We start from the raw sequence: 13,251 nt of genomic DNA on the forward strand, positions 1-13,251 counted from the left end.
CCAGCATAGAACAAAACACTTTTCTGTTTAGCTTTTCTTGTTTTTCTGTTTTGCTAACCCGGACCACACAAAGTGTTTTTCTTTCGTGTTTATAACACAAATATGTTGTCAGTCCTCTGTGTGTTCACCAGCTGGTGGTTTGGAAAAGGTACACCAAATATCCTCCGGGAAACTTAATGATAAAATGGATTTTTTTAAGTCAAATTTTTTTACTTGCTGTTGAAAGGTAATGTAGCCAACATTCCTAAAAGCTGACTCTCATCACTCCTAACATGTGCTGGCCACACACACATACACACACATGCACATATATAAACACAGTCACAATTTCTATATGTGATCACAATAATGCTTTTATTTTGCTCCTTTTAGGTTTCAGCATCAAAGCAGTGCCATTTCCAAATGCCATCTTGAATGTAAAAGAACTAGGAGGTAAGAAAAACAGCCTGTAACACTTTTCAGAAGACAATTTCTTATTTGGTGCATCAATCTGTTTGTCAGCACGTCTTGCATGAGGTAGATTAATCTCTGCAGTGACATGTTTTTGTGGGTCATCACAGACAACAGCAGGTTCATTGGCTGCAACAGTCCCACAGTAACTCCAGTAGGTATCGGAATGTGATTTTTTACATCAGGAGACTACATTCAAAAAATAATGCAATGAAACAAGCACTATTTCAAATCTGTAATTCAGTATTTAAAAGCAGTTGCAACAAAAATACTGAGTTAGTTATTTGTTGCTTAGCATGTCTAGATACGTGGAAGACGTTTTGTTTTACTTTATGTACATTTTTTTCAGTAATTTTAATACTTTTTCTGCTCTCATAGACTATTCAGTATCGTGTTGGGTAAAGGGGCAAATGCTGTGTGTAAATCCACCACTGTTTGATGTGGTTTATTACATAGGTTTACCACCAAATCTTCACACTGTCTTCTTTCTTCAAGGTTGTTCTTTGATTGTTTTGTTCAGCTATCAACTGCTTTGCTCCAAATCAGAAATTTGAACTCCACAAATGTACAGCTTTCCAATGTTAAAAGTTTGTTTTCCTGTTTTCCTAAATTCCATAATCTCTTCACTTTAACTGTTTACTCCAAGACCTGCGTACGTCAGGGATGCTGAAGTATGCTTGTTTTTACCTCCTGTAGCATCACACCGTTCGATCAGACACAGACGTGTGTGTACAGACGTCACCTGTTAGTGTTTTTTGAAGTGTCTGTACAATCTGCAGTCTTTTTCCTGGAAATGTACAGCACTCGAAGAAGCCGTTTAATAAGCGCAGATGAGGGGACTTGAAGCGGAGGTTGAGTTGCATAAACAGGAGAAATGCATCGAGACTCCTTGAAAGGAGCCTTAAGAGAGGGATACTTCTCCTAGAAGCAACTCGGTGACATGGAAAATTTATTGTTGTGTTGAGACTTCAAATAATTTATGTTGTTTTCTGAATAGGCACATGACAGGTGCAGTGCATGTTTTGAAGGCTCACCCAACCTAGTCTCCTGAAAAGATGAAACACACATGTATACACACACACACACACACACACACACACACACACACACACACACACACACACACACACACACACACACACACACACACAAAGAGGCACCGGGGGACCACCAACGAGGGTGCTACCAAATTTGGACAGAGCACATTAGGGGGTTTTCAAAAGAGGTTTTTCTGGATTGGGTCAAACCCAGTCTGGTGGTGGTAACATTATTGTGGTTGGAAAAACACTGGTCCCATGCATGACACATTTGATTTAGAGACGTTAGCATAGGCTGCCACCACAGCAAAGGATGATGAAATTTGTTCTCTTTTTCTCTTTGCCCCCCTGCCTGAACACTTACTCCCCTGCTCCCTTTCTTGTAAATGCGCAGAGCGCAGGAATTTGAGCGATTTATGGTGCCATCCGTTATGGATGAGTTTAAGAGGGTAAAAACAAGCACATGATGTTTTGACGCCTCGACATCTACCTTTTATTTGGAGCACAGTATTGATTTAGGTTTCGTTCTGAGGTGAGATGTTGGACATGCAGCCCTTTTGTTTTTCTGTGTGAAGGCGTACACATCTAATTCCAAGTCTATATGACGTAAATGTGGAGTCAAGAGAGTTGGTACTCTTGCATAATGTTCCACTGGTCAGTTTTCATAATGAGCCTTACAGATCCTTTTCTGATTAAAGCACTCCTTTTCAGCACAGTTGTAACTTACTCAACACTTCCCATTTCTGTCATTATTCTTTTTTCCTGCCCTCTCCCTATGGTTTTAAAACAAGCAAACATTCCTGGTTTAGTTTTGTTATTTTGCACTGCATCAATGATGCAGAAAAATGATACAAGATGTGACGCACACACATCAGTATTCCTGACCCTGAAAACCTTGTTTTACACAATATCTTTGTGGCTTTTTCTCTTTACTCAGCCTTGACTAAAGCAAGGGAAGACTGGCTTGTTGAGAAGTGTGAGGAAGGGAAGCACTTCCCGTAGGTTTCCTTCCTATCCCACCGGAAAGTCAATGAGGTTTTCTCCCTTTACAGTCAGAAATGTAAAGCAAATCATGTGTATCCAGGTAGCCTTAAGTGCCATAAGCTGGGAGGAACATTTCAACATGGCTGATGAATTATTGTTTGTCAGTTTTTATTTCTTTTGGTAGAACAAGTAGTACAGTTAAAACACATGAAATCACACGAAGCTTTGTCTCAAAACCTTAAGCCTTCACACTTTTTATATCCAGTTATTCTATCCTTGTTATTTCCTTGCTTACATGATTATTGCTCAACCTATTTCATCTGGAAGACAAAAGTGGTTGAAGTTGATCTGGGAAAGGGCACATGGGAGTATGTTAAGGTCAACACCTCTGGCTTGCAGGGAACTCTTGCATACAGAAGACAGCAGGGAGTTATCCTAACTTGGAGTTGTCTCAGAAGCCAGGTTTCCTTTATGTCATTAAAATGTTCCAGACCATAAAGCCACATAAGTGCAGCTCACCCACAGGTTTTACCTGTATTGTCCAGTGCAGAAGGTGTTTCAGTTGTGTTTTTTCAGTCTCAAGCACATTTGACAGAACAGACAGACCTCTATTTTAATCAAACCAGCTGTCTACACTGACAGTGGAACAACTTGTGTTCTACTTCCCAACACCTCTGTAAACACAAGCCAAGACACATTTTTACTCTAGTCTATTTTCCTGTATTTTACATGAATAACTACATTGATTTTGTATTGGCCTCTGAGCGCTTCCAAAACACAAATGACTTACAGCTCAATGCCATGCATGAGTAGGCAGACAGTGTATCGGAGCTGCTGCTCTGCTAACGTCCTGCTCACTCTCTGCCTTCTGTGTAGATACAGTACGAGCCTAGCTGTGCATTTTTAACTCACCCTGTCTTGAGTGCATTGGGCCAGATTGTCATAAGTGCAAAGCTGTGCTTTGAACCAGAGGCACAAATCAGCAAGTATCCCTGATCTATGATGCCTGTAATGATTCAGGCTCAGCTATGTTTGTCTCACTCATGTATTTGTCATTGAGATCTCTGCAGTCTTGTTTTAATTTGTTTTCTTTCTCATCTTCGACTGTGGTTTCTGTCTCTGTTTTCTGTCTTTCTTTCTGCCTCCCATGCCTTGGTCTCTCTACAAATGCATCTGGATTGTGCTGTTGGTTGTGCTTTCTTTTTCCCTGTTTTTGCCTTCCTTTTAATTCTTCGCTCCTCATGGCAACTTTTCCTTGCTTATTGATTTACGCGTATTGTTTGAACTTGATAAAGCACACTGCCCCACAGGTTTCAGACAGAACTTGACTGTTTTGCCAGTTAGTGTGTTTATCGTGCATATAACCAAGTTATTACCATCTTTCTGCAGTAACTTGATTTTCTGTACATAATATAAGTAAGTTAAGGACAAACATGTTTAACCTCTTGATGCCGATTGTCGCTAATTCGCATCATACCGGTTTCATTCATACTGCAGCTGAGATAGCATATCCATTCCCCCAATGCCAGTTTGTGCATATTCAGTACGTATCTTTTGCAAGCACTGGTTTCTCATAGGACCGGTTATAGTGGGACCTAAATTAATATATATCGGTTATTATTATAAATCTGTTTTATGTGTACTAGACAAATTAACTATCTCCATGTAACTTGGCTTCAACTGGAAAGCAAAAACACAAAGTGTTTTATTTATACATATATATATAATATATATATATATATATATAATTGTAAATAAATTCAGGTGTCAAGGGGTTAAAAAAGAGATTTTTTCCTAGAGGAACTGGATCTCTATTTGTGTATGCAGATTACATGCTTTTTCTTATCTAAGTTGTGTGTGCATACACATGGCCGAATTCACACATGAAAGTATCGCTGTGACAACAGTGTGGCTGCATAAAATGACAAAATAATCAAATTCAAAGTTAGCCTGAAGCTTAACCCTTTAAGCTTCAGTCAATTCCAGCCGTTTTCAGTACAAAAATCGCTAATATTCTATTTTTAAATAAAAAATTACGGAAAATACAGGGAATATTGGACGGGCATCGCGAGGTGCATTTCCTTGAAAATGACGATTCGGGGATTTTATATAGACTTCAGGACATGTTTTGGATAAAATAGTTTACTGGCTTGTGTCATCTGGATGTAAAAGGTTGGATTATGGCCGTTTTTGTGGAATCTTTTTTTGTGTGTGTAATAATAAACCCGGAAATGTGAGTCGCGCTGTGTGCGTTGAAGCCGTGTACAGAGAACGGATGGATGAATATTCGGTTTTGTCGGACAAATGTGTTTTTCTCACCCGCTGTGGTAATCGCATCTGAAAGTGGTTTATACCGGCGGATTCATGAGAATCTAAGCTTTCCATCGGTGTATAGTGTTGTATAATCGTGTTTGCAGCCGTCTGACATTCTTGAAATTCCTATGCAAATTAGTAGGTGTACCGCCGGCGGTACACTGAAGCCAGACAGATAAACAAGGTAAGCAAATTGGTTTCCACAGCTGAATCGCTGATTATTTGTAAAACAAACAAACAAACAAATCCCCCTCCCCCCCCAAAAAAAAACAGCTACTTATCCAAGTCATCCTGTGGTCTGTTTTAGCCACTTTTCAACACAAGTCAGTGCCATCTGTATGTCACGTTCTATTGCTTTCTCAGAATTTGAAATTGTAGTCTAGAATTGGATAAATATCCAGGTAGAATTGTGCATTTTCATTCTATGATGGCCAGTATGTGGAGATGGGTAATATTAATTCAGTCTGTGGCAACAACACTGCAGCAAAACTGCATTATTTTTTGTACTCATCTCAATAAGGTGGAATTTGATTAATTTATAAATTATTTGACGTTGAGGATTTTACATCTGTGATCTTTAGTCTGACATGCATTTACAACTCAGCTAGTGCCAGGTATGGGGATTAGGTGGGAAGGGCACCTCCAGTGTGAATGTGTGAACAATGACATGACGTCAAGTCTAGACAGACCATTTCACAGTGTGCATTCATGTCACATAGTGACAGCTGATGAAGTGCTTCTAATATACACCACACATTGCTGATGTTGTTTAGTCTTGTGTTGAAGAATTCAGGCTCTCGATTTGAAGGAGAGGGGTACACATTTGTACATGCAGTGTTCTCATTTAAACAGAGCACACAATATTTGTTGCCAGGCTTTCCAACACTTGACTATATTACAGCATGTACAACAGAGAGGTCATGGTAAAAAATGATTGATCTAGTGTGGCGTTTTAGGTTTATAGGTTTTTATAATGTGTTATTGTGATAGATTTGTGTAAAGTGGCAACATACTATTCTTTTTTAAAGAGTCAAAACGGGAAATGTAAGTACACATCCTAGCAAAACAACATACTTAAGGAGTATTGATGTGTTTTAAGTTATTTCAGCATACATTAAAAAAAAATACCAAAGAACAGTAGTGGTACAAGAGAGTTCTTTGGCAGAAAAGCATTTTACTAGCTACGTTACTTTTGGGTTTTCTTGACAGCAGACGTGATCCTCTTACCTCAACATTTTAGTGTATTTTTCAGATGTACACCCATTAACAGGTGTGTGTGTATGTGTGTGTGTATATATATATATATATATATATATGTATGTGTGTGTATGTATGTATATTTTTCTTAATTTTTTATCACTATTTATGTTGGAGATTAACTCTGAAGACATGTAATTATGTAGTTAGCAAAAAAAGTGTGAAATAAGTCAAAACATGTTTTTTTTTTTATTTTAGATTCTCAAAATAGCCACCATTGCTTTGATTACTGCTTTGCTTCGTCTTGGCATTCGTTGGATGAGCTTTGTGAGGAAGTGAAATGATTTTCACTTCATAGTGTGCCTTGTCAAGGTTAATTTGTGGAATTTCCTGCCTTTTCTGGGTGGCACAACGACAGCGGGTTTAACCAAAGATCTCAAATTTGGACTCATCAGACCAAAGCACAGGTTTCCACTGGTCTAATGTCTATTCCTTGTGTTTCTTGGCCCAAACAAATCTCTTCTGCTTGTTGCTTTTCCTTCGTAGTGGTTTCTTAGCAACTATTTGACCATAAAGGCCTGATTGGCGCAGCCTCCTCTGAACAGTTGATGTTGAGATGTGTCTACTACTAGAACTCTGTGTGGCATTTATCTGGTCTTAAACAGCCCAGAGCTAATATTGCCTATTTCAAGCAGATACTAATCTTAGAGGCTGCATAACAGGCAGTATTAGATAAATAAGATTTTTTTTTTCCAACTGTGAATCATGCGAAGCTTCTGTAGTAGAGTCCCAGAATAAAAAGATAGAACTGGAGATGAGCATATGTCCCTTTTAACTTGTCACTGCAATTCCTGGGCACAAAGAGTGAACATGGGGGGCGACAAGCAAGATGCAAGAACATGACAGAACATTTACCAGTTGTCTATAACTGCCAACAGGCACAGGAAGTATGTGAGCACGTCTTCAGAGTAAAACCACTACATAGTTGTCATCACAGACCCAATGTGGTTCTAAATTACTATCAAATATCACCACAGTGTATGTTACTTTGCCCCAGCAGGGAAGCTTTTCCTTTGCATAGGAAAAGATCCAACCAAAATTGTAATATTTTGTAAATTGCCATTTGGGTTTAAAGCAGATGATGGCAGTCACAGGCTGTTCTGATCTTGAAGTTCTGAGGACAAACGTGTAACTGATCGCTATTTGAGGCCTTGTTCAAGGACCTTTGTACCTTCTTTGATGTTGTTGTTGATACTTGTTGAATGGTGTGTAGCAGATACTGTAAGAGAGAAACCTTTAGTATGTTCAAAATGCATCAGCCATACCAGCTCTTGATGTTAAACTGTCCATGAGCCGACTTCCAGCTAAACAGCTGAGTTAGGAGTTACTAATTCTTCTATTACTACTACTTTATTATTTCCAATTTTTTTTTTTATCGTGGAGCAATTTAGATGAACAAATTTAGGTTTGCTATGCAATCTGCATTTTTTTTACTACGAGCTCCAGCTTCAAAACGATGCAAGCATAATGATAAACATATTTAACACATGTATGAATCTGTCTATTGTGAGGTTATGTTGTTCTAGTAAAAAGTGGAGAGTGTTTGACAAATATCAAAATAATTGATGACAAAACACATTGGAGAACAGTGCTAATTGCACAGACAGAGGACCTCTGCCTCAGTTTTCTTTGAATGACACTGGTGCAGCAACTTGAAAATTGGGGAAGTAATCATTGAAAAGTCCATTGAAAGCATTTTCCATATATGCTGTGCTGGATATCAGTGGGATATGGGACAGACACATATTTCTTTTTATTTATGTTGTATTTTTTTACAGTAGAAGATGGTGTTTGTTTGATTCTGCAGATTGACATGATTTTAGTCAAATTATAGGCATTTTTTATTTAAAATCTTTTTGACATGGTTCTATTATATAAATAACTTAATTTAAAACCAATGCACTGGGCTAGATAAGACATGGACAAATTATTTACATGAAGTAACACAACTTATTTATCCTCAAATATTGCAAAAATCTACATTTTTGTAAACAGTTGTTGTCAATAACGTGCATAAATGAGAGGATCCGGTGTGTGTTGTGGGCTAAATCCCACACAGGAGCTGTTTACTGAAAAGCAGACCTTGCTGAGGCTGCAGGTTGGCGGGTATATCAACAGCTGAAGTGTTTTTCACCTCACTCCAGCTCCAGCTTCAGAATGAAGTGAGTAAACTTTATTACCAGAGCCTCCCTCACTAGCCCCAGCGCCCCCTCTATTCACTGTACTGGAGCTGCTTTGTTCAGAGAAAAAAACACTGTCTGTTTTTTGTTAGGGTGACCTAAAAGAGGGTTGATTTCACAGTTTTAACTTTAAAGCCTGAAAAAGCCCTATTAGCAGCATGTTTTCATTTTTCCTCAAGGTAAAAGCTGTCAACAAAGGTAAACAGTGGGAGGTAGAAAAATCCTTGAGAAAGTGTTCAATCTGGCTGTGATCCGAAACCATGCCTGTATCAATACCCGACAACAAACAGGACAAAGCCTCAACAGTAGTCTTATGTAGTCCAAAGGGGAAAAAAATAGTGTAGTAGGGTTTCAGCGGTGTTAACTCACTGTTGAACGAGCACATCACATGCTGTTTGAATTTGTGATGAATTCAGACAGAAACCATTGAACACAACTGAAAGAGAATCTGAATTCAAGCAGAGGGCTATCTGCTCTTATTTCTGCTGTGTTATTGCTTACTTATGTTTTACTGGCATTTGCCTCCAAGTTTGGTTCATTAACTTGTAAATGACACACACAAATAAGTAACGCGTCACTGAAACATTGTTACCACTTGTGTTTGTATAGCCAGATGTCTGTTTTTCCCATTTTCTCCTCTTTGTGCACTACTGGGGTCATGAATTCTAAAGAAGCTTAACATTTCACTAGTGTTTTAGCTTTGTTCTTGAGTCAAACAGTGACCCTAACTGTAGCTCTTAAATCCTTCTACAAAATCAACTTTGCTTCAGTAAACTGAACAAATTCAGCACAATAACTACTACATAAATGTGCATATTAACAGACAGTGTTCCATTTTAAGTTGCACTTGCTTCTGTTGTCATCCTCTTCTGTCTTTATAAATTGAAATATGATAGTTTGGTGCCTTGATTATATTGTGAGGTAAATAGTCTTGGAATGCCTCTGGTGATTATTTACTTTCTCAGCTAATCTACAGATGCTGGTTCGCTCAATTTATTAGCTTATTATAATACTGTGGTTTAAAAATCTATCAAAAATATGAAAATGTGTGGTACAATATCCTAAAGCCCAAGGTAACTTCCTCTAGTAGCTTTCCCCCCCACAACCTAACACTTAAAAAAAAAAAAAAAAAAAACAGAAATGAAAGATGCAGCTAATCACCAGAAATGGAAGCTCTATCTAAGTAGTGTTTGTTTTTTTTGAGTGACATATGACTTGAACAATGGATTGAATATCAAAGCATTAGCTGTCAGATTATTTTAATTGGCCATTTCAGCTTTAAAACTTCACTTAACATGAATTGAAAACACTTGTTTCTGAACTGAGTGTCAAATGGATGAAACTATGCGAAATTTTACTGTTCGTAATGTGCTTTGCCGAGAAGATGAGAAAGAGAACCACACAATAGAAGAGAATCACAAGAAATGTTTTATGGACTAGGAGAGTTGGCTGCGTCGGTAGAACAACAGTGTCTTATTGCTGTTGGATGTTCATATGCAGTGAATCATCAAATGCCTACAAATATAAAATTTCAGACAGGATCTTAAATTCATGTATCCCACACCTCAAAGCACACATGCTATACATTCATATGCTTTATTATTTTGTACCGTATGTTGACTAATTAATTACATGTCTTATCTGATAGAGATCATTTAAAGCTTTTGTTGGATGAGAGAAAAAGGCATGGGTGGCCTCAGCAAGGTGTTTTTCTCAGGTCAGATTTCCATCCATTGAATTGCAGAGAATGTAACTCTAACATCAGACTAACAGAGAAGATTTATTCTTTGTGTGATATTTTCAGAATTTTGAAAAGATAGCCGAGATTATTTTGGTGTGTTGCATAAAAATGAGAAAAGACGTAATTTGCAGCTTTAAATACACAAAACACTGTTCAGTGGTGTACATTTCTGTATTCAGAAGTGTTCTAGGCTTATTCATAGGAGTAAAAGGATATATGCAAGACAATCTGTCAAATCAAGATAAAGTACTGCAGTGAGTTTAATATAATGAACACTGATGATAAACATTCTCCCAAAATGAAAGAAAATATTCCAGAACTGACAAACCATTTTGCGTCAGTGTTTAATAACTCACACAGGGATTAAAATACATGTTGGAAACTAAGAGATCCTAATTTCCTTGGCCAAGGGGGCCTCAGTAGACCGTTATGTAATGCAGCCATAAGATATGTTTTACGATATTGAGTCCTGACAGAAAATTGTTGCTCTATTGCCATTACTAACATGATAGCTTGTGTGTTGTTCTCTGCATCTACACATTTAACCAGAAGCAAATTAATCAAGTCGGGCAAGTGATAAAGGATGTTGAAAACTCCTCTGGAAGTAAAAGCTGTAAATTAAGTTAGAGGCTGAGAGAACACATTTAAAGAACATGGACATAAAAATACAATTGTTCAGCTTAAAAGAATTCAGTTGGTATTCTTCCTTCTGGTGCCAAATGTACCAGAAGATTTGACTGAACTTTGTGAGTCTTTTAAGTTGATTAAAAGGGTTCATGTTCCCACACTTGGTTCATGATTCAATTCAGGAGTTTTTGACTTTAGAGCCTGTCAATATTTCATTCATACAATCTGTATTCATACATTGAATGAATGAGGCAATGAGTCTGCCAGTTTATGAGTCAGTACTGACAGGGTCACTGTGGGACATGACTTTCACTCACATGCTATTTTTAACTCGTGTGCCGCGCTGCTGACTTTTGGATAGTTATGTCTGAGTGTGATCTAGAAGTATAAAACTTGTCTCTTGCAATTAGAAACAGTATTAAGTTGATATAAATGAAACAGTAAATGGAACAATAAGCAGAAATGAGGAGCAAAAACATGCAAAGGAATGATGTTTTACAGTGTAGGGCACTTATTTTTGAGTGATATATCGTATCATCCCCCAAGATTCATGACATCATGTTTGAAATTCTTCCTGTGAGACCAATAGGTGGCAGAAGTTGCCAACGAGATCAATGAGACATGACGTACATTCCACCATTTCCAGGCAAAGGTGAGAGAAACTTCCTAGTCAATCTCTCAAGTGCCACTTTGTCTGATAGCTTTCCACTCCAGTGAGAGGTGTGAGTAGAAAGAGTGGGGGAGGCAAGGGAAGGGAGGGAGAGCATGAGGGAAACGAGGTAAATGTCACGAGAGCACTTCGTGATGTTAAGCGTTTGCCAGCCTCACAGTTCGTCATTACTTGGCAATTACCTTACTATGAGCACATAACATAACAACAATTTCACAAGATTGCAGAGTAAATAACCTCACCAGATGGAAGAGGATAATTTTTAACCAGAGAAAGTACATCCTCTAAAAGCCAGCAAACGTATGCACTGATGACAAGTTTAGTTAACATATAGAGCAGACATTAGAATCACTTAATGAAAAGACAATATTCAGAGTGAGTGAAAGGTAATCTAAATGTGAGAGTAGAATAGAAGCATTTTTTTTAATGCCAGCTATTATGAATTTGTAAATTACAATAGCTGATGCTGTGGTTTGAGTTAAGAAAGGGACTGACTTACACTTTCAGTATTTGCCTTCCATTGATTTGAAAGTTGATTTAAAATTTGCAGTTTGCTCAGTAAGGAGGATTAGCATCTGTGTATAGTTTGGGTTCAATCACTTACCTTAGATTTGCATTATCACAAGAAAAGAGCTAAATCTTCCAATGGTTAAGGAGCATGACTAACTTAGCAAATATGACAAGCATATTATGTTTTTTTGTAGTTTCCCATATTCCCTGTGTCAGTACTGAGAAATGGTCTGCCTGTGCCGTTATCATTCCACTATAGAGGTAAATAAACGCCCTCGCATGTTCGTATTTCTTGAAACCAATTACAATCATCTTGTGAGGTGCTAAGCCCATGATGCAGCAACGATGTCCCTGCAAAATAGTGATGTGGGAATAGTTCTGGTGCAACATTTGTATGCAAGCAGCATTCACAGGAGGAAAAACCCAAAAGCAAACAAAGGTGCTTTAATTCAACATCAAAAACTTACGCAAATGCTAATGCTGAGGTTCTTGTTGTTTCCCAGAGTGAAGGGAGTTCTGAAAATGCAGATGGTAAACGGGGAGGAGAATGCTGTGTGAAACACTGGCAGGCTTTCTCTGGTTTGTCAGATTATAGTTTGTGGAGCTGAGTGAGAATATGAGCGCAGTTATTCCAGACTTTAAGAAAGTTTTTTTCAGTGGAGGAAGAGATTTGAGATTTGTCATACGTAAAAGTAATTACAGTTAAAAAGTGCAATAAAGTTTTTCAAAAATCTAATCTACATGTGGTGTGACTTTGTTTTGTCTTTTAAACAGCACTAGTTCTCCTCAGTACAACGTGTGCAGGTTGTTGAAGCTTTTTGGAGAACTTGCCGCAGTTCTTCTGTGAACTGTTTATGGTGTCTCGGTTGCTGTCTGCTCTTGTAATCCAGACTGACTCAATGATGTTGAGATCAGGGCTTTGTGGGGGCCATGCCATCTGTTGCAGCACTCCTTCTTCTTGTTGCTGATATATAACGTTTGGCTGTATGTTTGGGCTTGTCTTGCTCCAGAATGTGTGTGGTACTGATCAGATGTCTCCCTGTCTGAAGGTTTTGCACGGTAATGTGTGTGTGTATATATATAAGATACATTAATTGAATCTCATTCAGATGTAAGGTGATGAACAAATTGTAAGCTTGGTTTAAACAGAAGTGCAGGAAAATTTAGTTGCATTACTGAAATATAAAAGTGGTGTGCTTACTTTGAGTACAAATAGAAACTTTCTCATGAAAATAACAGATAAGGTTGCATGATTTGTAAACATTTCTCTATAAAAGTTTTCCTTTTCTAAGCATTGCCTTTGACATCTGTAAAAAAAGGGATGGGTTCAACAGTGAAAGCAGAGGAAGGTGTTGGTAAGAGTCTCAACTAATGCTCTGTTGTAAACAACAGGCCTCTTCTTTAGTTTTCCTGCACTTGCTAATAAAGTTACAATGAACTAAAACTTTCGTGAGTGGATTCACAAACAAAAATGGAACCATA

General features: G+C 37.9%; 1 protein-coding gene across 1 annotated transcript in view; it reads left to right on the top strand.

Annotated features, from left to right (window-relative positions):
• The window catches only part of LOC110966486 (ADP-ribosylation factor-like protein 15), a 94,702-nt gene that overhangs the window by 34,250 nt on the left and 47,201 nt on the right, over positions 1-13,251 (top strand). The window contains 1 exon segment of the mRNA XM_051950761.1: positions 373-432. Within this exon segment, the coding sequence (XP_051806721.1) occupies positions 373-432 (60 nt within the window).

The sequence above is a fragment of the Acanthochromis polyacanthus genome, chromosome 7 (genome assembly GCF_021347895.1).
Source record: "Acanthochromis polyacanthus isolate Apoly-LR-REF ecotype Palm Island chromosome 7, KAUST_Apoly_ChrSc, whole genome shotgun sequence".
In the NCBI taxonomy this organism is placed as follows: Eukaryota; Metazoa; Chordata; class Actinopteri; family Pomacentridae; genus Acanthochromis; species Acanthochromis polyacanthus.